At 41.0% G+C, this 24,344-nt stretch overlaps 1 protein-coding gene across 2 annotated transcripts in view; it reads left to right on the forward strand.

The window, feature by feature from the left end:
- tmem131 (transmembrane protein 131) overlaps positions 1 to 24,344 on the forward strand; it is a 42,990-nt gene that overhangs the window by 13,371 nt on the left and 5,275 nt on the right. Inside the window, exons 6-32 of one of the 2 annotated variants that reach the window (XM_078168566.1) lie at positions 5,788 to 5,904; positions 5,997 to 6,119; positions 8,058 to 8,138; positions 8,246 to 8,396; positions 8,481 to 8,537; positions 8,621 to 8,682; positions 8,767 to 8,875; positions 11,413 to 11,521; positions 11,627 to 11,780; positions 11,882 to 12,052; positions 14,102 to 14,212; positions 14,607 to 14,741; positions 15,271 to 15,375; positions 15,466 to 15,552; positions 15,708 to 15,860; positions 15,950 to 16,025; positions 16,109 to 16,223; positions 16,467 to 16,605; positions 16,736 to 16,845; positions 16,934 to 17,006; positions 17,143 to 17,294; positions 17,373 to 17,515; positions 18,696 to 18,882; positions 21,628 to 21,813; positions 22,205 to 22,360; positions 22,977 to 23,416; positions 23,511 to 23,695. In XM_078168566.1, the coding sequence (XP_078024692.1) occupies positions 5,788 to 5,904; positions 5,997 to 6,119; positions 8,058 to 8,138; positions 8,246 to 8,396; positions 8,481 to 8,537; positions 8,621 to 8,682; positions 8,767 to 8,875; positions 11,413 to 11,521; positions 11,627 to 11,780; positions 11,882 to 12,052; positions 14,102 to 14,212; positions 14,607 to 14,741; positions 15,271 to 15,375; positions 15,466 to 15,552; positions 15,708 to 15,860; positions 15,950 to 16,025; positions 16,109 to 16,223; positions 16,467 to 16,605; positions 16,736 to 16,845; positions 16,934 to 17,006; positions 17,143 to 17,294; positions 17,373 to 17,515; positions 18,696 to 18,882; positions 21,628 to 21,813; positions 22,205 to 22,360; positions 22,977 to 23,416; positions 23,511 to 23,695 (3,687 nt within the window). The remainder of the gene's footprint in view (positions 1 to 5,787; positions 5,905 to 5,996; positions 6,120 to 8,057; positions 8,139 to 8,245; positions 8,397 to 8,480; positions 8,538 to 8,620; positions 8,683 to 8,766; positions 8,876 to 11,412; positions 11,522 to 11,626; positions 11,781 to 11,881; positions 12,053 to 14,101; positions 14,213 to 14,606; positions 14,742 to 15,270; positions 15,376 to 15,465; positions 15,553 to 15,707; positions 15,861 to 15,949; positions 16,026 to 16,108; positions 16,224 to 16,466; positions 16,606 to 16,735; positions 16,846 to 16,933; positions 17,007 to 17,142; positions 17,295 to 17,372; positions 17,516 to 18,695; positions 18,883 to 21,627; positions 21,814 to 22,204; positions 22,361 to 22,976; positions 23,417 to 23,510; positions 23,696 to 24,344) is intronic. The other variant, XM_033621417.2, reaches the window with a different exon arrangement.

Genomic DNA, 24,344 nt, shown 5'->3' on the forward strand with positions numbered 1-24,344 from the left:
ATTGGCATTTATTAGAAGACACTGCACAAGTCATTTAAACCCACAGGATGCAGTGTCCCAGGAGGATGGGTCCAAAATAACTGACATTGACGTAAAGGGCCTGTTTACCTCATGCGGCTTCTTCCTGTTTTTGTTTATTCCATCTCCGGTTTTATCTTTTAACCTCCAGTTGCTATTGACAGCTCCAGTACGTACGAGTAAAAGGTTCTTATCAATTCACACAAGCTACTGTATGGTTCTCAAAGTTGGGAACACATGGCCACATTTATGAGGACACCACCGCTTATACATTGGATTAAATAATATGACCTCTGGGGCGACGTCTAGCTCACCCAGTACAGCGTGTGTCCCATCTAGATGTAGGCTGAGTCCTTGTTAGCAGTCAGGGTTCGAATACGACCCGTGACCCTGTTCTGTGTGTTACTATGTGTGCTGCTTTATAATAAATATGATCTTTAGCACCAAGTTCAGTGTTTGCTTACGACCAATCTCAGAACCCATCGGATGTCGGTCGGACAATGTTTTAGCCTCTGGGGGCTGATTTTTCAGGGGTTGCGGTGTAGCCGATGTAGCTTCTTCTTCTGTGTGCTAATCATTGTTTACAGTCAGATTATCAACTTTTTGTAGATGTTTTAGGTCCAGACGACATTTAGGTGAATCTTTATAAACAGATATCTGCATATAAATGGAGATCATTTAAAAAACACTTTAAAAAAAACCCAACTAAATTCTTGTCAGATGGTTTACGAGATTTTGATTTGGCCTACGCGTCCCGCCTCTTTTGCTCTACACACAGACTGTTTACCAAGTGAATCACAAGTTAAATAATGTTACGATTTTATACTGAGTCTTTGGATAATGACGTGATATTTGCTGATATCACAGACTGTCACAGTACAGTTTTGATTCAGATCAGGTGCTTGTGATCGATATAAGAGGATAACAATTAATATCTTTGTCTTTTTCTTGGCTGTGTGCCATTGTCTCCTTGGCGCTAGGCCGCTAGCACTGTTTGAATGTTTAGGAAGGAGGCACACTTGGACGGAAATGGTAATACAGACTTGCTGAGGTGAATCTTAAAGATGACGATATGTATCAGTGTTTTGACTTTGCATCAGTGCTGTTTGATTGTTGATCATTGAATCGATGCATTGATCCAGATCAATATATTGTTACATCCCTACTGTTTTAGTGCAGACATTTAAAACTAGCTCAAACATGATTAGTCAGTGCTACTTGGACAACAACACAATCCTTTAGATACCAAAATCTTGTTCCTGTTGCCGACAGATTCTGCATTCATAGGCGCCAATCACACAGAAAGCATTTTGCACCACCCCATCACCTACTTACCCTAACCTTCCCATGTAATAAATTTACCATTTAATTTTTTTTTTTTTTCACAGTTATTAGTAGTTCTAAAATGTTGAGGCTGAGGGTACCTGCTGTAGCTCTGGTTGAGGGTGAGAGGCTGTCAGCAAATAGTTTGTAGGGCACAGGGAAACAGAGATCTGAGTGGGTACATGAGACCCTAAAAAAGAGGGTGGATCATGGGGAGTACCACCAGTTGGTCCAGGAGCTTCTCCTCAGTGATGGCTGTTTCATGTACTGCACTTATATGCTTCCAAGCCTGTTGATAACTGCAGTTTGTAGTCACATAGCTCTGGGTATCCAGATCTGCGTGGGTACATTAGAGCCTAAAATAGAGGGTGGATCATGGGGAGTACCACTAGTTGGTCCAGGAGCTTCGCCTCAATGATGTCTGTTTCAAGTACTGCACTTATATGCTTCCACGCCTGCTGATAACTGCGGTTTATAAAGTCATATAGCTCTTTGTATCCAGCAACCGCTACCACCGTTTTCTCTCAAATCATCTGATTAGACAATGGGAAGAAAGTGGAGATGATGTGGTGCACTTTTCCGCTCTGCGCATAAGTTTAATTCCCCTTAAAAACAATTACAAAAAGCCACTTCCAGCTGCTAAAGAGCTTTCTGTATGATCAGGACCATAGGCAGATATCTGTTTTGAGAGACTGTCATACAACTAGCTGAACTCGCTCTGTGCTGCAGCAGCTATTTCTATGATGAAAATGGTCTGAACAGCTCTGATCTAACTTATCAGAACAAAATAGAATAATAAGCTTGTTATCAATAATCACTCCACGTCATGGAAAACTGGACTGTGCAGTGTAAGAGTGCAGCTAAACAAATGAGTCTCCACAGTGAAAATATCACGTTAACACACTCACACAGCTTCTGCCATGATGTCATATTATTACAAACAAATATATTACCATCTGACCAGTCATCATGACTGGTATGACAGAAAGCTGACCAGCTGATCCCAGAGCTGTGCACGGGAACTGATCTTATCAGCACTGCTACATAAATAGCTGTTGATGTTTGTCAGACTGCTGTTCAAGAAAGTCTTAAGTTCAAAGTTCAGCTTTAGCAGCCCTTCACTTTGTAGGTTACAGAGCTGGTCAGATATTTGATAAAGTCTAGATGCGAAGTGATCACAGGCAGCAGATGTCTATCTACACAACACACATGCCACTTTCAGAAGTTAAAAGACAAAATAGCGGCTTTGGGCAGGCATTAGATCAACAGGATAACAGCCTTGATTTAATTGTTGTTAGCAGCACTGTGATGCTTTTCCAATATATGTTTTTCATCAGAACGTATTAGCAAATATATCATGTCGTCTGCGCTGCATGTAAAGGCTGCTCTGACGGGAAAGACCTATCACTTATCTATCACTCTGTTTCTGCACACATGATTTACTTACTTAAGATCACAGAGTAGTTTAGGTCAATGTATAGCCCTAAGACGTTGATTATGTAAGATATGTCAAGAGGAGGATGTTTGTTGTTTGTGTTTTTGTCCAAGTGGTAATAGTTATGTCTCTGTAGGGCAGTAATGTGCATATCAGTGGTGAAAAATGAACTCAACCTCAGGACACAACAGTCTAGTTTACAGAGACATTCAGGAGGAAGGAATTCAGTGCTGGTTTGAAGATAACAACTTGAGGCCTATTGTCCTCTGTCATGAGATATGTTTGTATAAAGGCTTTCTACATTATGGTAGATAAAATCACATCTCCAGGGAGATTCTCCATTTCACAGATTTTATTTTTATTAATGACGTCATCAGGTTTTATCAGTTGAGTTCAAAGGGAAGATTTTGGATCTATAGCTTTGTGTGGTAGTTTATTTGAAACGTCACGTCTCTATGAATTATTGGCAACTTTAGGAGCAGGGATTACAGGTTGTTTGCAGTTTAGAGAGCTGATATGCGTTAATATTTGGTTCTGCAAGCACTCAGACTACCCACTCCTCTTGCCCAAAGGCATAGAGCTAATTTATCATCCTAAAAAACCTGATGGGAGAGCATACTGTGTGTGAAAGATTTATTTTGGACCCATCCTCTTGAGACATGCCATGCTTTGATTTAACATGGATGTGTTTTTCTTAAATAAATGCCAAATACATGTTCACTTTATTAGCTGCATGGAACCGATGCATACCTTTGAATCTATTTCTGATTATTTCGCCGAGCGTCATTTTTCACCAACATTCTTCTTTGCGCTCAAGCCCATATATAGTTGGAGAGAGAACAATCCCCAGAGACCTCTGCTGTGGTCACATGTTCCAGTGGCACACGTGTTGCACATCAGACCAAGTGACTGTCAGCGTTTTTTAGTTGTATCCCGAATTCATGATATTTATTAATACTTTGAAGTATACTTTTCTTATGCAGTAAAGTTTTATGTGCAGCAAATTAATGTGTTAAACAGTTGGAGCACAGCTGCCACAGAAGAGATTGGGAACTTAAAGCAAAATGTTATTCCAAAGATATAATACTTCTTCCTCCTAAGATGTTCCCAGAGTTGTCTCTTTCTCCTTTTATTAGTTTCCAGCTATGTGTCACTTCTCTATTTCCTGTGTGCATTTTAAACCCTATTCACACGGGACTAGTATTACCTGAAGGCCTGAAGTAATTTGAAATAATTGCATAGGTGGTCTCTCTGTGATCTTAATCCCGTGTGAATCTGCTGTGTAGTAAAGAAATTCTACTGCAAGTTACCATATTTCACCTAATAAAGACGTCATGCAAATCGGCATGTTGGTGATTTGGGGTTGCGTTTAGGTTTTAGTTTCCTTCACACCTCTTTGCCAGTCGACAATCACGGAAGCTGTTGTAGGGATTATTTTGTGGTGCAGGAGGCTCATCTTGCTACACAACATGGAGACCCATTTGCAGAAAAAGTGAGCTCAAATCAAATCTGAAAAGATGATGAAATGGATGATGTGACAATGTGTGGTAGAATCAGCTCAGTGTGAAAAGCTGCGTTTTACCTTGGAATGAACCATTTATATTTACATACGGAGCAGCTTCCCTTTTCACAGAGTTCGCCTTGTTTCTACAGTAGCCCTGAACAGACTGACCAAACACTGCTCTTGATAGGGCCATTTGCATTTTTGCCTAGGCCACCATAATTCCTCTATATGCTCGGCACATGGGAGAGGTTTCAGTTGGTTGCAATCTGCCACTAAGTCCTACACACTGGACCTTTAACCCACATTAAAAAAACAAGGGAAAAAAGGAGGTTAACACTGCACATCACTGCTAGTAATGCAGGGAATAATGTCAGTAAATCCCAGTAAAATACAACCTTTGCTTATCCTGTGCGAATGTGCTACACAAAACACAGACTGAGGGTATTTTCTAAATCATACAAGGTCCCCAGGTAATACTAATCCTGTGCAAATAGGGCTTTAATTATAGTTAAAAATCTCCTAAAAATGACACGAGTAGATCATCAATCAGAGGTGAAGCACGTGCAGTAAAGCACAGAACTCTGTGTACTAAAGATGCAAACACAAGATTATCTGTCATCTCTGTCAAGGAAACTAAACATAGATTGAAAAAGGTTTAGTGCATTTATAACAGCAGAGGTTTAAACAGTATTTCTGTTTTTTTATTTTTGTTCTGCAGCACTGTCATCATGGAAAGAACGACAACCAGTTTAATTATATTTCATTTTAACCCGAAAAACATGCGGAGGAAGAGGAATTAGATTGTTCTAAGTGTGTATAAATGCAGGATATATATGTTCACTTGTGAAACCAAACCCATGCCCCTGGGATGTTGATGAAAATGGCACAGCTTATATATAGTTTCCTGCTTGAAGAGGTTTCCTGACTGAAAAAACTTTCCTTGATAAATGAATAATGCACAGGTTAGAGTGTATGTTTCCTATTAGGCTTTATCTTTTTGCTCCTGCACTTCCACCAAGCCTTTAGCTGACGGGCAGTAAATTTCTCACGCCGAAGTGGCTGTTAAAAATGTTTTTAAAATCCCTCTGCCCTTTCACTCCTTCCACTATCTGCATTTTGAGACTCTCTGAACGTTCTGAAGCAGAGAAGATGACACAAGAAGATCTGTTCTGTTACATTCGTGCACAACATGATGTTTCAGTTTGTACGAATCAACAAGATACTCTTTCGGTCTGCAGATGTTCATGTTCGTGTAAACTAACAGGAAGGGATTCAGGGAACTCTGAGTCAAAACTCCACTCAACAGTCACCACTTGCAAAAACAGTCAAGTTAGAGTGTAGCTGTAATGTTTTTGTAGCAGCAGGTCTTTAAGGTCAGGTGTGTTCAGATGTTTCAGGCTACTAGCCCAGCTGTTTGGGGGCAGCACATACTGTAAACTGTATTCTGCTCTGTTGTACTGCACATCATGTTTAGTGTCCTAATTCTTTTCATCTGTTCTCTCATCAGATAATTCCACCAGGAGGGAACACGTCATTCGATGTCGTGTTTCTCGCTCGAGTAGTTGGGAATGTAGAAAACACTTTATTTATTAATACATCACATCATGGAGTGTTTACATACCAGGTACGGACTAAAATAAACAATACTTCATTCCTCTATAAAATGAATAGTGGAATTAATGTGACTCATTTTGCATCTCTGTCTCTGCCCTGAAGGTTTTTGGGGTCGGCATCCCAAACCCCTACAGACTGCGGCCCTTCATCGGGGCTCGAGTCCCAGTAAACAGCAGCTTCTCACCTTTAATAAACATCCACAACCCGTTCAGTGAACCACTGCAGGTAAAAAGCTCAAACTGTCGAATGTGCACTGATTTATTTTTATATCTAACAGCTGCTTAAAGGTAAAATTCACCACCTTTCATGTTAGTGTTGATGTCAAGTGAAGCACTAAATTCCTCAGTGCTTGCTATAGTGACAGGACAGTTGAGGTCATCCTTGGACATAAAGGCACTGCTGGCAACACTTCTGGAGCAGGAGAACTTTCTAGATTGGAGCTTCCAACTACTAACTATCATGTGAAATGATGGCGCTGGATGCACGAGGAACTACAGGCTGGATTTCACCCGTGTGACAGACGGCACTAAAAAACAGCTGCTGTATTCACAAAGCTTGCTTTTATTTCTTTTATGAGGACAACTCACATTAATCAACATTTCAATAAATGTGCCAGTGTTAGCCAGCTGTTTACTTAGAATTTCCCCTTAAAGTTAAGACTATGTCCTTTTAAAAATAAAAGTTATTCACAAAGCATCTTAGACCTTAAAAGAGCTCCTAAGGTTAAAAAACAAATCTGTGTTACTAGATTCTTACATTTTTTACATGTATCTCACCATAGCAAGTTGGAAGTTTACATCTTCTGCCATATCTGAAGAGGGGAGACTCTCTGGAATCTGGAAATATAAAAACCGTGATGGTGGGACATTGTGTCACTTCACAGTTGTCCAAAACATGTGGTTTGTGCCAGGTGGACAGATGACAGCATTTTTGTGCAACCCTGCATTCGTTGTGAAAACATTTGACTACCGACAAGTGCTTGGTCTTGTCAGAAAGCTGCGGTTCCGCTGTTTCACGTGATAGGTGTGGCTTCTTGCTATGACGCATGGTCGCGGAGAAAATCAATAGAACAGGTGTGAATTTGGACGATTCAGGCCCGTAGGGTTAAGAGGCTCAAGAGTTTCTTAATCAGAGGAGAAAATGGTGGAAACACAAAGAGGTCAGAGAAATATTCACCAAACACTGGAGAATACACACACATTTCCCACCTAACACTATAAAGCCAGAAATAAAATGATCACAACACTAAGATATTTGGAAAACTGGAAAAATGCAACTGTGCAGCAGTGATGACGTCTGACGTCTCAACCTTCCATCAGCAGAGTGATCACATGAGCAATGACAACACTGTCACAGTCAGCAGATCATTTCATTTCTACTACGTGTCCACACCTTACAGGCTCACAAAAGGGTGTGTCTGTGTCAACCAATCACGTGTTAAAAGAATGCACCACACCTAGCAACAGAGTCAACCGTACCTCCTCACTAAGGTAAAAGTCTCTGTCCCTTCCTCGCTCAGAGCTGCTTTTTAAACTTTCCTAAATCACCCCTAAGCTAGGACTCCTTACTAAAAACTTTTAGGCTAAGTTAGGAGCGCTCTGAGATTGTTCTGAGAATGTTTGTGAATACGGCCCCATTTTTATTTCAAAGATATGTTTCCAACAACAAATCATGTCATCCCAAAATATGAATGCAGAGGGATACATTTTACATGGGCAGTTTTTGCTGGATGCTGTTGCTGCGACAAAACAAGAGAAGACCCGTGTATTTGTTACTATGCATGAAAGTTTGACTCCTCACTTTGACAGAGGCGTATTGGAGACCTGGTTCCAGAATATGAATTGGAAAAGCCAACCAACACTAGTAGGACTGAGAGGGCAGATGACCAATGAATGAGTGTTTTTGTCACCTAGGGCTCTGTTTTGACTAACAATGTAATAGCTGTAGGCTATAAGCTAACCGCTGCGGGCATTGGCCTGTGTTGGCACAGCTGGCACAGCTCCACAAGCAGGAGAAAGCAGCTGCCTTTGTCAATACAGCACACACTGAGGAAGTTAAAGCCGTGACTGGACATCCAGATAAAAGGTGGTGAACTTTGCCTTATGTGTTGGCGGACTGATTTGATAGGTATGGGCTGTGTTCCCTTTTCTTGTCTTACTCCAGGTTGTTGAGATGTACTCCAGTGGTGGGGATCTTCATCTAGAGCTTCCCACAGGTCAACAAGGAGGCACTGGAAAATTATGGGTTAGTCTCAAGTCTCAGTGTGTTTGTTCCAGTGTTTGTGTTGAAGATGAACGATAGTCTCGGTCAGAGTTGAGTCACTGTCACTGACGCTGAGCTTCTGTCTCCAGGAGATTCCTCCATTTGAGACAAAGGGGGTGATGAGAGCCAGCTTCTCTTCGAGAGATGTCGACAACCACACGGCTTTCATCAGAATCAAAACCAATGCCCCCAGTGAGGACCAATTCATCATCCTCCCTGTAGAGGTGGAGGTCACATCAGGTGGACTTTCAAACCTTTGTGAATTTGTATCACCCACACTATCGTACATTTATTGTGGTACTGAATGTTCTTTTGTTTCTGCAGCCCCTGGTATATACTCCTCCACAGAGATGCTTGACTTTGGTACGCTGCGATCACAAGGTGAGGAGTCCTGCAAAAGAAGCAACATTTAATCTTTCTCTGTGCTTCTTCGCTCACTCCTACGTTCTCTCTCTCATCTACAGATCGTCCAAAACTGCTGAATCTACACCTTTTAAATTCAGGAACAAAAGACGTTCCAATTACAGTAAGTATCTGTAGGCGCGTCTTTATATCCTTAAACTGTTACCTTATCGCTCATCTAACTCCGTCCTTTATTTACGCTTCACAGAGTGTACGTACAACACCATCAAATGAAGCAGTCACAGTAGATTTCAAAGCAGTCACACTGAAAGCCGGGGAGAGCCGATATACCAAAGTTGCAAGTATTAGTTTTGACGGTAAGTATTGTTCTTTACTGTGGCAATATTTGACATTGTTGTTGATTCAAATATATATGATCGTTTTGGAGTCTGTAGTTTGTGATACTGTTGTATTTCATTATACTGACAGGTGTTTATATTATTGATATATTTGAGTGTAGGATAAATAGCAGACTTTTCAATTAGACTGCATTAGATTTAGCTTGGTGTACCTAATAAACTGGCAACTAATGGGCAAATTCACAAAAGAATTGTGCGGCTTTTGCGGCCATTGAACCTGCACAAATAAGACAAAAAGAAACCGTGTTACTGCGCTGCCAATCACATCGTGTCTTGGTGCTCCTGTGCTATTTGCATGTGTATAAATTTAGTCTATATGCATACATTTGGTGCAAAATCAACCCCTTTCTATGCAAATAAACTCCAAAAATGGTCCAGTTCACAAAATTGCAGTCACAGTGAAAGTATCAGCACCTCCGGATAGTTGGTGGCAACTGAAGCGTGTTTCTTCTGACATGTTTAAAGTCCCAGTGAAAGAGAAAGAGAAGTTAGAGCATCTTTGGCTTGTGTACTGTGACAGATTTCCCTGTGAAGTGGAACATTCAGTACAGATACAAGAGAGGTTTCAATCAAATCCTTCGTATTTGATTGGACCGCTAAAAAGTAGGCAGGCTTAATGTGATACAGATCTACAGGGCTGAATCCAAATGTCCCTCTGGACTTGCGGACTGAGCCGTCCAAACTTCAGTTGTACGTAGTGTGTCATATTCACCGTCATCACATAAAGTCTGCGAGGGCAGAGACTGCAAGCGGCTGATAGACAGCCCTTGAGACTTTTTTACCTGTTGCCGTGGAAACGTTCAACTATCTCTGCTGTCATATTCATATATATGTCGTATAAGTTGATGAACAGTGCCTACTCATCTGTCCCTGCAGATAACAAGATAGAAATACATCTATGGCCTTTTTTGTTACTGAACAAAAACATATTCATACGTCTCTATAAAACAGGCTACATGCTTTCAAAAACAGAAATGTGGATAATTAAACCAGTAAACTCTGCTGAAGTCTGCATCCCAAGCGGACTCTCTGGAAGCCTGCAGAAAGTCTGCACTGCCGGACTTCCCAGGAACGTGCCAACAAAGTCCGCAAGTGCGTTGAAGTCCGGACATTTGGATTCAGCCCAGCAGACTGCCGGCTCCACACACACCTCCCTTGCCATTAGATCAGGAAGAAGATGAGAGAGGGATGAATGAATTAGACCTCTGCCACGTTGTTTTGGAAATGAAAACAAAGGTTTTGCCCGCTGATATCTGAACACACATCTCTTCCTGTCTCTCTCCATATTTCTCTGTTAGCTGCTACAACCCATGAACAGTGAAGTGTGGGTTTATTTGACTGGTGTGACGAGCGAGTCGCCCAATGTCTCATCTGATTGGACTGTAAACGCCCAGGAGTGCAGGATGAGTCATCAGACTTGTAAAACAGATTTACCTGGTTTTACAGAAGGAGAATACCTCAATACTGATTTTTTTGACTTACATTTGGCATAAAACAAGAGATTAATGATCAGTTAAAACAGGATTAAAACTGGGAAAGTCTATTTTTCATTTCACTCGGCCTTTAAATTTCTTGCCTGAAGTTTTGAAGAATGCCTTCACACCTAGTTTTTTCTTTTTCTCTCTGCAGTTGCCTGCTGTGTACTTGGCACAAAGGCACCTTTTGACTCATTTATACTCTGCCACATGGATAATTGCAATCAGATGCAAAAAAAAAAAACAAGGGCAAATTTTAATCAGTTGCAAAACTTTATTGGCATATTTGTGCTGGTATATTGTCGGTGAATCGGACCTTGAGACGGGGCAGCTGATAGTGTTATCAGCAGCTGCAGCCATTCTTTGTGAATACACCCCAGAGTGTACATCTCATTTTATTCCTTAGTTCAACTCTTATCTTTTCTGCTTTAACATATTAATTCATATTAGATGTTTTTTAGGGAAATTTAATTGCAAACTAAGCCGTAAAAGTTAAATATTGTCAAAATTAAAAAACATGAGCTGCCATACGCCTTCACCGCTGCCTCCATCTGTGGGATTCAGACAGTTAACCAAAAGATCTTAACTGATGAAAGTGTAGTTGTTCAGAGTCACTTTAAAATAGTGCAGCTAGATGAACCATTTCCACTGAAACTCCAGATACAGTGCGAACAGCATGATGTCAATTTCCTCCTCTTGGTCTTCACCGGCTGACAGTGACACAAAAAGTAATCTGAACAAGTGTGTTAAACTTCCGTCTTAGACTCTCCTATTTTAACTGAATTTTAGGTTTATTCATATACTTGGGTGAAAATTAAAAAAAGGAATCAGAGGTCAGTCCCCCTTGTGTGTGTCACAGAAATGAACTGGTCATGCTATTCTTCAGCTGTGAGAGTTTTACATCATGTCCTTACTTGAGCACTTTTTAGTTAGCACAACTTCCTCTTGTGGGGCCGTGTATATCCTTTTTCACTGAACTTATCCGCTGTTTCGATCTTGTTTTTTTTTTTTTCCTTGCAGCTTCAAAAGCAAGAAGACCATATCAGTTCTCTGGTAAGATAACTGTCAAAGCGAAAGAAAAGAGTTACTCCAAGCTTGAAATCCCTTACCAGGCAGAAGTTTTAGATGGGTGAGTTGCTCTGTGGATATACATTGAAAGAGTGGCGTCATGTATTATGTATGTGATAAATGTTCCTAATAAATGGTCTGTTTCTGTTTGCCTGTCTTCTGGCAGCTACCTGGGCTTTGACCACACAGCAACATTGTTCCACATCAGGGACAGCCCCGTCGACCCAGTGGACAGACCCATCTTCCTCACAAATGCCTTCAGCTTTGCAATCCGGATACACAACGTGTCCCTGCCTGAAGAGGCTAAAACCATGTTTAATGTGAGAGTCAGCAGGATGAGTTCACAGAGGTCACTCAGATTGTGATGTGTGTGTATGTACAGAGGTCATTATGACATCACTTTTCCTCTTCTCTGTTTTAGGTGCAGAACTTCAGCGCGCCCATCCTTATTCCCCCACACGAGTCACGTTACATCTTCTCCCTCCTCTTCCGGCCAGTGCGACCCTCCATTCACATAGACAGCAACATCCTGCTCATCACAAATGCGTCCAAGTTTCACCTGCCTGTCCGAGCTTACACGGGCTTCCTGGAGGTACACAAAGGACACGCAGTTTATCTGGAAGAGAGCATCCTCTTTACGTGGAGCTAATTGACTTACATCAAAGTGGCACTGAACAAAGAGCAAATTAGTCTTATCAGAGACACCGGCGGTCTTTATCCTTCATACAACACTGCCCTACAGAGGTTTACAGCATCAACTGCTGAAGCTGTGAAGTGAAGAAAAAAGGGTTTAATGTTTTTAGGATAGCTGGCAAACTGCATCACAGATGGAACAGTTGTGATAACTTCATTTTAGTATTTTATGGTGACGGTATTTTAATCAGAAATGATTGCAATGCTGCCAACATTATACCCAAACATGCTGACATGGCACTCTGCCTTTGGATAGGGAAACTGCTATGGAGGATGAAAAATGCCATAGATAAATAAAAGAGCAAAGAAATGCTAAAATAAATATTTGCAGAGATTGGACCCTATTTATAGTACAGTCACAGAAATAAATAAATGTAGTACAAAAATGTAGAAATAATTTAAGATATTTATTTATTTATTTATGTCCTGTTTGAATTATCAGTATTTATTTATGTATGTATTTAACCATTTACAAGTTGATTTAAACTTTTTATTTATTTATTGTTTTATGAATTTATTTATTTTTAATTATTTGTTTATGCATTTATTTATTTCAGTTTTTATTCTTTTTTTGTTTTTACAGGATTAATTATTTTCCTGCATTTATTTATACATTTATTTATTTCAGTATTTATTCATTTTTTATAGAATTAATTATATTCCCGCATTTATTTATACATTTAGTTATTTCAGTATTTATTCATATTTTTACAGAATTAATAATATTCCTGCATTTATTTATGCATTTATTTATTTCAGTATTTATTTCAGTATTTATTCATTTTTTTACAGAATTAATTATATTCCCGCATTATTTATACATTTATTTATACATTTAGTTATTTCAGTATTTATTCATTTTTTTACAGAATTAATAATATTCCCACATTTATTTATACATTTATTTATTTCAGTATTTATTCTTTTTTTTTTTTACAGAATTAATAATATTCCCACATTTATTTATACATTTATTTATTTCAGTATTTATTCATTTTTTATAGAATTAATTATATTCCCGCATTTATTTATACATTTATTTATTTCAGTATTTATTCATATTTTTACAGAATTAATAATATTCCCGCATTTATTTATGCATTTATTTATTTCATTTATTTATTTTAGTATTTATTCATTTTTTTGCAGAATTAATTATATTCCCGCATTTATTTATACATTTATTTATTTATTTTTTACATTTATTTTCATGGGGCATAAATAAATAAATATCATAAATTTATTTCTACATTTTTGTACAACTACATTTAGTTATTTCTGCATTTCTGTGTCTGTATGTTAATGAGGTCCCAGCCTCTGCTAATATGTATTTCAGCACGTATATATTCCTTTATTTATTAAGACATTTATTTATTTGTTTATTTAATTATTTATTGATACATGAGTCATTTTTTTTTTCTCCTCCATAACCCACTCTATCTCCTCCTAACACACGTTCCCTCAGGTTTCTTGCTCGTTTTAACTCGTTCTTTGAGAAAATAAACTTTATTCTGTATTTTTTGAACAGCCCATAGCTTCTGGGAACTAAATGTATTTCTGTTTTGCTAGGTGTCTGTCCTTTTACTATAATTTTTTATACCTAAATCAGAATAAGGAATTAGTTTACAATTTAATACATTTAAAACCTTAACCACACCACAGAATTGCATGAATTCCACTGGAGTCAAAAGCTCAGACGGCAGACTGAGATCTGCTAAGCTGAGAATGCAGTAACGTCACAACCAGAGTGTATCAACGATGGCTGTTAGCTCTGTCTTTTTATGGCAAAATGATTTGATTTACAGTAAAACAGAAGTCAAGAAGTCAGATTCAGGTCTTAACTAAATTTTGACCTCTTTTGCCTGTTGTAGGACAGAGTTGATGTCATGACTGTTAGTGAGTGTGTCTGTATAACGTGGTGTTTGTTTTTGTCGCCTGCTGTGAACAGCCTCTGGTCCTGCCTCCCAGTCTGAAGGAGAACATCCTGGACTTTGGCGTTCGCAGTGCAACAGACACCAGCAGCATCACATTTGTGGTGGTGAACAGTAATCCCATAGAGGTGAGTTCACGCAGCATTACCACAGTCATTGCTACAGCACACAATACAAGAAACAATAGCTGATTATGTAACAGCGGTCAGATTTTCTAGACAGTGATTCTTGGAAGGGAATTTAAAAAAGGAAAGAGGGAAGTTATTCGCTGTAGCCTCACACAGTTAGGTCCATTGTGTGAAGTGGTTTTACATGGTATTTGAAATATGCTGACTTGTGCCTTCAAATTTTTTGAACAGTTAAACCTGTTGCAACATCAGCCCTTATAATAACACTTGATTCCCCAGTAGTAGGTGATGGGTGAGCAATTTTAAGTACTGTCACAGCTTGTGACTCCAATTGTAGTGCGAAAATTCTGCACTTTTCCTTTCTGTCCTTTACAAACTGCTGTTTGTCCTCCAGCTGGAGATCAAGTCCTGGCTGGTGACAGGAGACAGCCTGTCCATGGAGCTGCTAAAGACAGAGAAAGGAAACACAACAGTGGCCCTGAGTCGCCTGAGAGAGCTGCAGAACACCTCAGCCTCCAATCACAAAACAGTACGTTTTTCTCAGACTCCAGCTGCTGTGAGAGGCAGCAAAACATCTTTTATTTTGATAGTCACAGTAATAAACTCTCCACGGTATGAACAGTGGTTACATGAACTTCAAAACCAGCCACAGTTCAGCCCTGAGCAGAGTGAGCGTCCTCTATTGACCAATCAGACTGCAGTGTTCACAGCTCCACCGTTTAGTACCAGATCTGTGTGCTAGGTACCCCAACAGAGGGGGGACCAAAAACAACTCAGACACCAACAGTCATCACTCCTAACTGTTTTCAGTAAATACAGAATTTGATTTGGGATCAGAAAAGATTCATGAAGCACAAAAAATAAAGGTAGCATAGAGAAACAAAAGTAGAAGGTGATAAAACATCAGCAGAAATTGACAGACATGTTAAAAGAAGAAAGAGGTACTTTCTAGCTAACAGCTTCCTCATGATAACAATCTGCAGCCTGAGCACTTTGAGGTTTTTGCATTATTATTAAAAAGAGAAATGAAACTAACACATATTTTTGTCCCTACAAAGGTGATACTAGCATCTGGCTATTATGCAGCATTCAGAGTGACACTTGTGGCCAAGGCACTGGAGGGCACGTATGATGGAGCCATACACATAACCACAGACTATGAGGTAGGTAGCCGGTCACATCTGCTGTTTACTCTGTTCCCTCAAAGAAATGCACAAGCAGTTAGTCTAATGGTGACTTTCCTTTTCCCTCAGATATTAACCATCCCAGTTAAAGCGCTCATCGCTGTCGGTACATTAAACAGCTCTCCCAAGCACATCGTTTTACCACCTTCATTTCCAGTAAGTAACAAATTCATGAGTTAGATTTCACACCTGTACTGAGCTGGCAGCAAGCAGGGGATGAGATGAAATGTCACCTGCAGAGGCCACATTCCTGTGAAAGACCTGCGGCATTTTGACACTTAACATGTCTGTATTTGTGTTTTTGTCTTTAGGGGAAAATTGTTCATCAAAGCTTCAGCATACAGAGCTCTTTTACTCAGAAAGTGAGGCTACAGCAGATCCGCTCCCTGACAGAAGATATACGCTTCTATTATAAACGGCTCCGCAACAACAAAGACGAGCTGGAGCCAAGACGTAAATCAAAGGTAGACCCTCATCTGACCGAGCAAAACATTAGTGAGCCACAAGTGTCCTTATAAACATGAACTTATTTTCTTTCCTCCATCTTTTTCAGGTGGCTAATATTTATTTTGATGCCAGCTTGCAGTGTGGTGATCACTGTTATGTGGGGCTGCCATTTGTGCTTAAATGTAAGTTTTTTTTTTTGAGTGTGTGTAACATTAAAATCTCGTGAAACAAGAGTCTACATTAAAAAATATTTTAACTTTCACAGCTGAGTCAAAGCCTCACGGGCTCGCGCTCCAGGAGGATATCTGGGATGCTGACGTCGATCTTCACCAGAAACTCCTCAGGCGATGGAAAGAGCTGAAAGAGCGCTCGGGCCACAAGTAAGCATGTTAAGAGTTAGGACATTATACTGTTAAATTAGACTGATGAATGGTTAGCCGTTGACATCCCACGTGTGGAGAAACTATCACTTATTTTGCTGTTCCTCCATTTACAGCAAACAGTTGTGCCCCAGTTAGCCTGACACTCATTAACCAGTAACTATCAAAAGCAAAAGTAACTGAACGAACACCCCTGCTCCACAACAGCAGTCTAATTACAGATGTTTTCTTCTCTCACTGAAGGATTGAAGCCGTCTTTGAAGTCAACACTGACCTGCAGAAAAATGTGCAGGCTAAAATAACGGCACACTTGACCTGGCCCTCACTGGTCAACTCCTCGCAGCGAATTACATTCCCTCTGACCAACACAAACAGCTCCTCTGTGAGTACAAACAAATCACCCGCCTCTTGTTAGCACATGTGCGCAAACACACACATGCAGAAACATCTTAAGGTGTTGTTAAAGTTCTGTGTTGTGAACTAACATGGGACATTTTTCTGTATTTCTGCAGGAGGAGGAGGTGATTCTGCAAAATCCAGCCGACGTCCTTGTCTATGTCCAAGTTCTCCCCCTGGCCCTGTTACCCAGCCCCTCTGTGTTTACTGGAAAGCTGGCTGACAGGTGGGAAATCTCCACAAGCCCAACATGTCCTTGCTCTTCACCCCCTCGTCTTACACTGACGATAATCATCTCTGATTTTATCTTCCAGGCTTCCATTAGCAAATTTGTCCAACATCAACATTGAAACAAACACCTTAGAGTTCCAGGTTCACAGAAATCAAGTGAGTGCTACACAAATTACGGAATTCAGAGAATCAGCTGGTTGACATATAATTGCTAATCACAGCCCTCTTGTCCGTGACGGAGGCAGCATGTGGAAGCTGTTTGTCTCTAACAGGCGCTCTGTTTGTTTGGCAGACATCCCTAATGAAGAGCAGTACAGGGTTTGTAGAGGGATCAACCAGACCCTTTGTGTATAACCTCCTCCTGCTGCCCGGAGAAGTCAAGTCGTTCAGCGTGAGGTTCACTCCCACCAGCAACCACAGTGTCTCCTCCCTCCTCATAGTCAGGTACGTTTATTCTTTAATGGAAGTCAAACAGTCCCTGTAGTAAATTTCCCTTCTGACATTGTGCGCTTCACTGTTTAGGAATAACCTGACTGTGATCGACACAATCGTACTTCACGGCCGAGGTACGACGGAGAGCCTTAAAGTTGCAGGGAAGCCTCCGGGACAGGGCAGCTCGCTGAGGTTCAAGATGACCGAGGCGCTGCTGAAAGACTGCACAGAGAGTGAGTTCATGTTGCTGTAGTCTGATCAGTGTGACTGCGGGCCCAGTTTACATTCGCCATTTCATTTGTCTCGTATCCAGATGAAATCCAGATGCGATTTAATACAGTTTCATTTACACAAAGCCACATATACACTGAACAAATATGTAAACGCACTTTGGTATTTGCTCCCACTTTTTCACAAGTTGAAGTCGAACATGAAACACTTTTTTGTGCACACAAAATGCTTAGAGAATACTACGCAGGTGTGCCTTGGGCTGGTCATGATAAAAGGCCACTCTAAAATGTGCAGTTTAATCACACAACACAACACAACGCCCCTGTTTTTTTTTTTTTTTTTTTTGCACCCTGACGAAGACCAGAGAGTCGAAACTGGTCGGTATTTTTAATGTAAGCAGCCGTGTTTTGAAATAAAGGCTTCATTCAAACGCATCTGTTCCTGCTCCACGCACGAGTGCCTGAAGTTCATCTTTTGTTCCCACAATGTCACGGATGTTGCAGGTTTTGAGGGAGCGTGCCATTATCATGCTGACTGCAGCAACGTTCGCCTGAGCTGTTCCCCGTGAACTGAATGTTCATGTCACTACCATAAGATATCTCAGATGCTGTCTCCAAACCTTGCACATCAAACCGGCCTCACAACTGCAGACCATGTGTAACCACACTAGCTCAAAACCAGCGTCTTTACCTGCACGATGGTCTGACACCAGCCACCTGTACAGCTGAAGCAACGATTGGACAACAGAAGAATTTTTGTGCAGTCAGAATATGTCTCAGGGAAGCTCATCTGCGTGCTTGTCATCTTCAGCAGAGTCATACCCGACTAGTGTTTGGCACTTTGTACAAGTGTTTTCCTCATGAATAAATCTCATGTGTGTGACCATAGCCCTTATAGACCGTAGTCCATTGTTCAGAGTGCCCAGTGAATTTACTTTTTTAAGACAAAACCACACATTTTAGAGCGGCCTTTTACTGTGGCTACGTCATCACTTTAAACATTAAACACAGAGTGGTAAAACAAAAACATTATGATTAGGATTAACAAAGATCCTACAAAACTGTGTGACCTGTCTGAAAGATAAGTCATAAAAACAACTGACCTGCTCTGAATGATATTAAAAATGTCTCTCTCTGTAATGTATCCAGTGTCCATTAATTACTATCCTTTCATTTATTTCAGAGACAAAAGTCAAGGAGCCAAACTTCACCCTGAAAAGAACCTTCAGGGTGGAGAACACGGGCCTGCTCCCCATCACCATCAGGTCGGCAGAAATCAACGGACAAGCTTGTGAAGGATATGGATTCAAAGTTCTCAACTGTCAAGAATTTGCACTTAAGCCAAATGCTTCAAAAGACCTCATCATACTGTGAGTGAACAAACGTGTCGTCTGTGTTTGTCCACGAGTGTTTAGCTGTGTGTGATCTAGACCCAGAGTTGGAAGGCAGTTTAGGAATATGGTTACTCCATGGGAACTTCAGTGTGTGTGTGTGTGTGTGTGTGTGTGTTCTCCCCATCTCCCAGAAGCTCTATTAATACTTGTCCTCAGCCTCTCCAGCTGAGTAAGCCTTCAGTAAGAGGATGAATTGGCGCTCTGTCTCTCTGAAGCCTCAGCTTGCTCCCCTCAGGTCTTATTTTTCTTCTTCGCTTAAAGTTCACGTCCACGCTCAAAGTGAACACATATTCACTTGTTAAATTCTCAAATGTTTGCTAGGAAATCTCAAATATTGAAGTCAGGACAGTCATCTTCAAGTTTTACTCAAAAGTTCGAGTGACACCAGCTCTGTGGGTATAAATTGTTGGAGCGAATCTGTTTGTCAGGGTCATGTGTTCCCAGATCCATTGTTCTCTTAACACACATTAACCTTCGTGTTGTGTTCAGCTCAAATTTAATAAATATTATCCAGTTAACTTATGCTGTATTAAATGAATACAGGGTGGGGGAACATCTTTTTCAGGTTCCCCTGATAAAGCTTGGAAACACTGGACCCTGGGAACTAGAGATGGGGCAGATCAAGGCTTGTTTTAACTGATCAGTATTGTCATATTGAGCCTGATCGGATCCTTTTTTTTTAAAGTCAGCTGTTACACAGATGTTTTAACTCGTGAAGCTTTCATACACAGCAGTGCAGAGTGAACTCCACTAAGCTCCTCTGTGTTTGTAAGAGCAGGGTTGAGCTCTTCCCCCAGCAAAACACCACACACCATAAATGACCACAAACTGCATTATGTTTGTGTTATGTACCTCAGTGGTGTTACTTGTTTAATTTAGCTCAGTGTGAGACAGTCTTGCATGCGGTAGAGAGCTAACTGGTCCTCAGTTATAGGTGAATGAAGATTATTTTCTATTTCTATTTCAAAAAATTCCCCGACCAGCTCTTCTGACACATCAGCGTTGTTCTGTGGCTGTCACCTGCTGGTTTCCTGTGAGAGATAACATCCTTCTAACAGCAAAGGTGTTAAAAAAAAGTCACGGTAGTGCACAGCCACCAAATGCCACGAGTTTGAAGATCAACTCTTCTTTCCTGTGATGCTAATTTTAAACTATGAAACTGCTGTAAACTCTCAACAAGTAATTTGCAATTGAAATGACAGAATTTGTTCTCAAAATTTGAACTTGAGTGTCATGTTGTAAAGATGCTACACACCCATGGCACACCCTAAAGGTGTTTCCACATGTGTTTGCCTCATTGCAAACATAATCTGTTGTAGATTATTTATTGCTTGCAAACAAAAGCTTCCATGGCTGCCTCGGGGCACACGCACGTGAGACTGAAGTAGAATTGCAACCTATACTTGAATATCACTGTTTGTTACAAACAGATGCTTATCAGCTCTCACCTTCTGCCTTTGCCTCTGGGGAACTGTCTCTCATAATGCTCTCACTGTCTTCACCTGGCAACAGTTGTCATGCAGTTGATATGCAAATTGGATATTTCCACAGCAGTGTCTTTAATTCTTACTGACACACAGAGAGGGTTGATACTTCTCCAGGCTGACATGATATCATCACAGTTTGATGTCACTCTCAGGTTACACTTCAGTATTTTTTGGCACGTGTATTTTAACACAATACTTCCCGTAACGACCTCGTTCTTGTAACTATGTGGGTGTGAACTGACTGTTTAGTCACACTTGTTGGGGCGGGGCAGTTTACGCCACATTCTTATGATCAGCCTTTTGACACGTCACAGTAGGTGTAAATATTTTGACACACAAACACACAGGTTTTAATTATTTATGATCTTTACAATAGTATTCATATTGGAAATGAGCAGCATTTGGAGAAGAGTGGTTCGGTGAGATTTGGAGGACTCGTCACTCCGTCACTGCTTTAAGCAAACGCCTGAGTTTGCAGCAGTGTTTCCATTTGAAAAAGAACAGTGACGGAGTCGGCCTTTAACATTGCACATTTGATGATAAATGCTCATACTAGTGCAAATGCTGACTGATAACTAAATCGTGTTTTTATTAAACATGTATGGAACAAAGCTCGATGAAATTTCAGAGCAAAATCCTTTTTGTCTCACTGTGGTGTAGACTTTTCTCATGGCAGATATTTTGCCTTGTCATTGCAGGAGAAGCACAGGTGGAGCTGAAAACACTGAAGGCCTTTGACTGTTTTATTCTATTTATAGTGTCACTGACAGTCGCTGCCAAAGCACTTGGAACTGGCACCTGAATGGAATGTAGCCATTGTTAAAGTCATTAGTTGCTCCTTTCTTCCTCACTGCTATCAACAAAAAAAGCCTAAAAAGTCATATTGGCAAATATATTAGTCTTCTCCAACTTACAGCTTGTAAGAGTAAAAACTTTTTACCAAACTGCACATGTGCACATGCTGTAAATTTGCCCGCATCAGTGCAGAGGCAGAGTAAACACATCCTCTCTGGAAGACCTTCACTTCCTCGAGTTTGTGACTAACACATGCTTTGAAAATTAGAGCATCAGAGGAAAATGCAGCAGCCTTTCTCAAACTGGTTTGCTGCATGCCTCACCTCAGGAATGTTCAATATAACAATGGTTTGTCAGACAGTCAGTAAAGGCCACACAAGGACAGGTTTTTGTATCGTTGAGTGAGCAGCCTTTTAACATGTCCTTCCTTTCCTCACAGGTTTACACCCGACTTCACCTCATCTCGAGTGATCCGGGAGCTGAAATTGGTGACATGTGGAGGCTCTGAGTTTGTGTTTGTCCTGAACGCCTCCTTGCCCTACCACATGTTAGCTGCATGTGCAGAGACCCTGCCCAGACCGAGCTGGGAGCTGGAGCTCTACATCATAGTGTCTCTCATTATGAGGTGGGAACCACTCTGTACTCACAGTGTAGCATTAAAAGGGACCTATTGTGCTTTACCTCATTGTCTGTCATATATATAATGTTACAGTGTCAGATGTTGAGGTGAAACGTGGCCAGAGTTTCAAATAATGAGGCAAATGTATGTAATAGTTATCCCTGCGAGCACCAGCCTCAGTTTCCAAAGATTTTTTTCTTCTTCTGAGACAAGCTGACGTCAGCTCGTTAATTTCTCTGTGGTCAAATTTTTACATTACATACACTGCTACATGTAGCTACATGCTAACGCCAGGAGACATGTAAACTCGGGTGCCAGTGTTGATTTTTGTGTTACATTTTGTTTTGTATTTCAACCTGACTAACCGTTCATATTTGTTTTGTCTTCGTGTCTTCAGTTCCATGTTTCTGTTGGTGATCGCCACAGCCTACCTGGAGGCTCAGAGCATATGGGAGCCTTTCAAGAGACGTGTCTCTGTGGAGTCCAACTCCACCTTGGAGACTGGGAGACCATTTAATCTCAGGGACATTGTGCAAATGGACAGTGATTCAAAGTAAGTGTAACATAGAAGAAGCTGAGTAACATCTCAGGCACAGGCTGATCAAATCACATGATGTCATCAGTGTACAGAGAGAGATAATGTTTATCTAATGGAGAGGAAGAGAGATCTAATGTTAAAAACAAAGTATTAAAGACTCAAAAGGAAACAGGCCAAGATTTTGTCAACTGTTGTTGAAATTGCTCTAAAATTCTTTTACGGATATTCTATCATTCTGATTGATGAGGCGTTAAAGGGACTGTGACACACAGACGACAGTGAATGTCTGTTGGGCTGTAGTCAAGTATCTGTGACGAACCATTGTCCACAGTTCTGACAGTGTCTGATTCCTTCTGAGATTATTTCCCATCCTCCGTCTGGTGGAAAATATTACATCAAACTTCCTCAACAATTCCTTACAAGTCCACAAAAACACCTAACTCTAGAAACACAAGAGAAAAATATGAAGTATTTTTTTTTTCTGCCACAGTATAATCCATAAAGCAATACCACACAATGCAGCACTGAAGAGATCCAAAGGAAGTTGGTTTACGTGGCAGAAGATTTAACTACAGAGGGGAGGTGCAGCATGTACAGTGTGTTTGAACAGGAATTTTATTTGACCTTTCAGGTTGAACGATTACGGCGACCCTCCCCAGAACTCCAGAGGAGTATATGCGTCCAGCAACGGAGCAGCTCGGGTCGGAGGCCGACAGGGCAACAGTCGCACCTTGTCCGACTCAGACAGCCAAGATAAGAGGTCCAGGATCGGCTTCAGCCGCCCAACTATGCAAGCAACTTCCTCGCAACTGACCAAAGGAAGTGCAACCTCAGGCCAAGAAGGCCCTCCAGCTGGCTGCCAGCTCACCAACCGAAAGGCTCGGAGCACCAAACAACTGGACCTCCAGGGTCAAAGTTTAGCCGGGTCATCGCTGCCTCACAGAGGCCTCTGTCCTGAGGATGCAGAATACGCCAACCTGATAGGAGCCATGGACAACGACCTCGACCGTCCAGATTCACTCAGTGGTGAGACTCTACAGGAACAGAGCACTCAGTCAATACAAAACAAAGGTACTCACATTTGTGTTTGTCACAGGAGAGTAGGACAGAACGCCTCTGTGATCATCTACAGGTCTTTTAACATGTGTGTTAATATCATGTGCAGTGTTGGAATCCAAAGGGAAGCTGCGAGGCAAAACAAAAGCCCAGAGGAAGAAGGAAGAGAAAGAGAAGAAATCCACAGTAAAGACTCAGGGAGACGAGCTCAAAGATAACCTGGCCGATAACGACGACAGCTCCTCCACCACCACAGAGACCTCCAATCCAGATGTGGAGACAAACATCAAAGAGGTACGCTCACATCCTGTGTTGGACATGTTTTCTGTCAAAGCTGTCTCTTCATGCATTGCATCTACCAGAGCTGGAGACTGGAGACTTGAACACAAAACTCTGAGGAGACTTAACTTGTTTACTAGAGATGTTCTGATGCTCCGCCGAGCTTCCGATTGGAGGACGACCCGCTCTGCCTCTTAGCCACAGCCGCCCATTCTTAAAGCCCAGTTCTGACCAAAGATTCGCAATGAGACGAGATGAAACCTTTGTAGATCATTGCAGAGGAAAGTTGCAGCGGTGTGAACTGGTCAGTCTGAGCTCGACTCAAGCCAGCTGATGGTGCCACCTGCAACTCAGCTGGGCAAATGGCCGGCAGCTGGTTTTAGAACATAAAGCACATTACCTGTTTCCACCCGCCTCACACTCACACATCTCATTGACTGATTAATTGGCGCTGCTTACTTATATTATTGTGCCGTATTTATTATGAATACAGTCCATCTGATGCTTGTTTTGTTTCAGTTATTAGCTGTTTCATCACTACTACAAATGCAGCTGTAGCCAGTATCTCACTATCACTATCTCCATTCATATTTTAAGAAGCTACAAATTATATTCAGCCATAAAATAAACCGGAAAAGCTGCAAATCAGAACAGAAGTACAGAG

Source organism: Epinephelus lanceolatus, chromosome 6 (assembly GCF_041903045.1).
Source record: "Epinephelus lanceolatus isolate andai-2023 chromosome 6, ASM4190304v1, whole genome shotgun sequence".
In the NCBI taxonomy this organism is placed as follows: Eukaryota; Metazoa; Chordata; class Actinopteri; order Perciformes; family Serranidae; genus Epinephelus; species Epinephelus lanceolatus.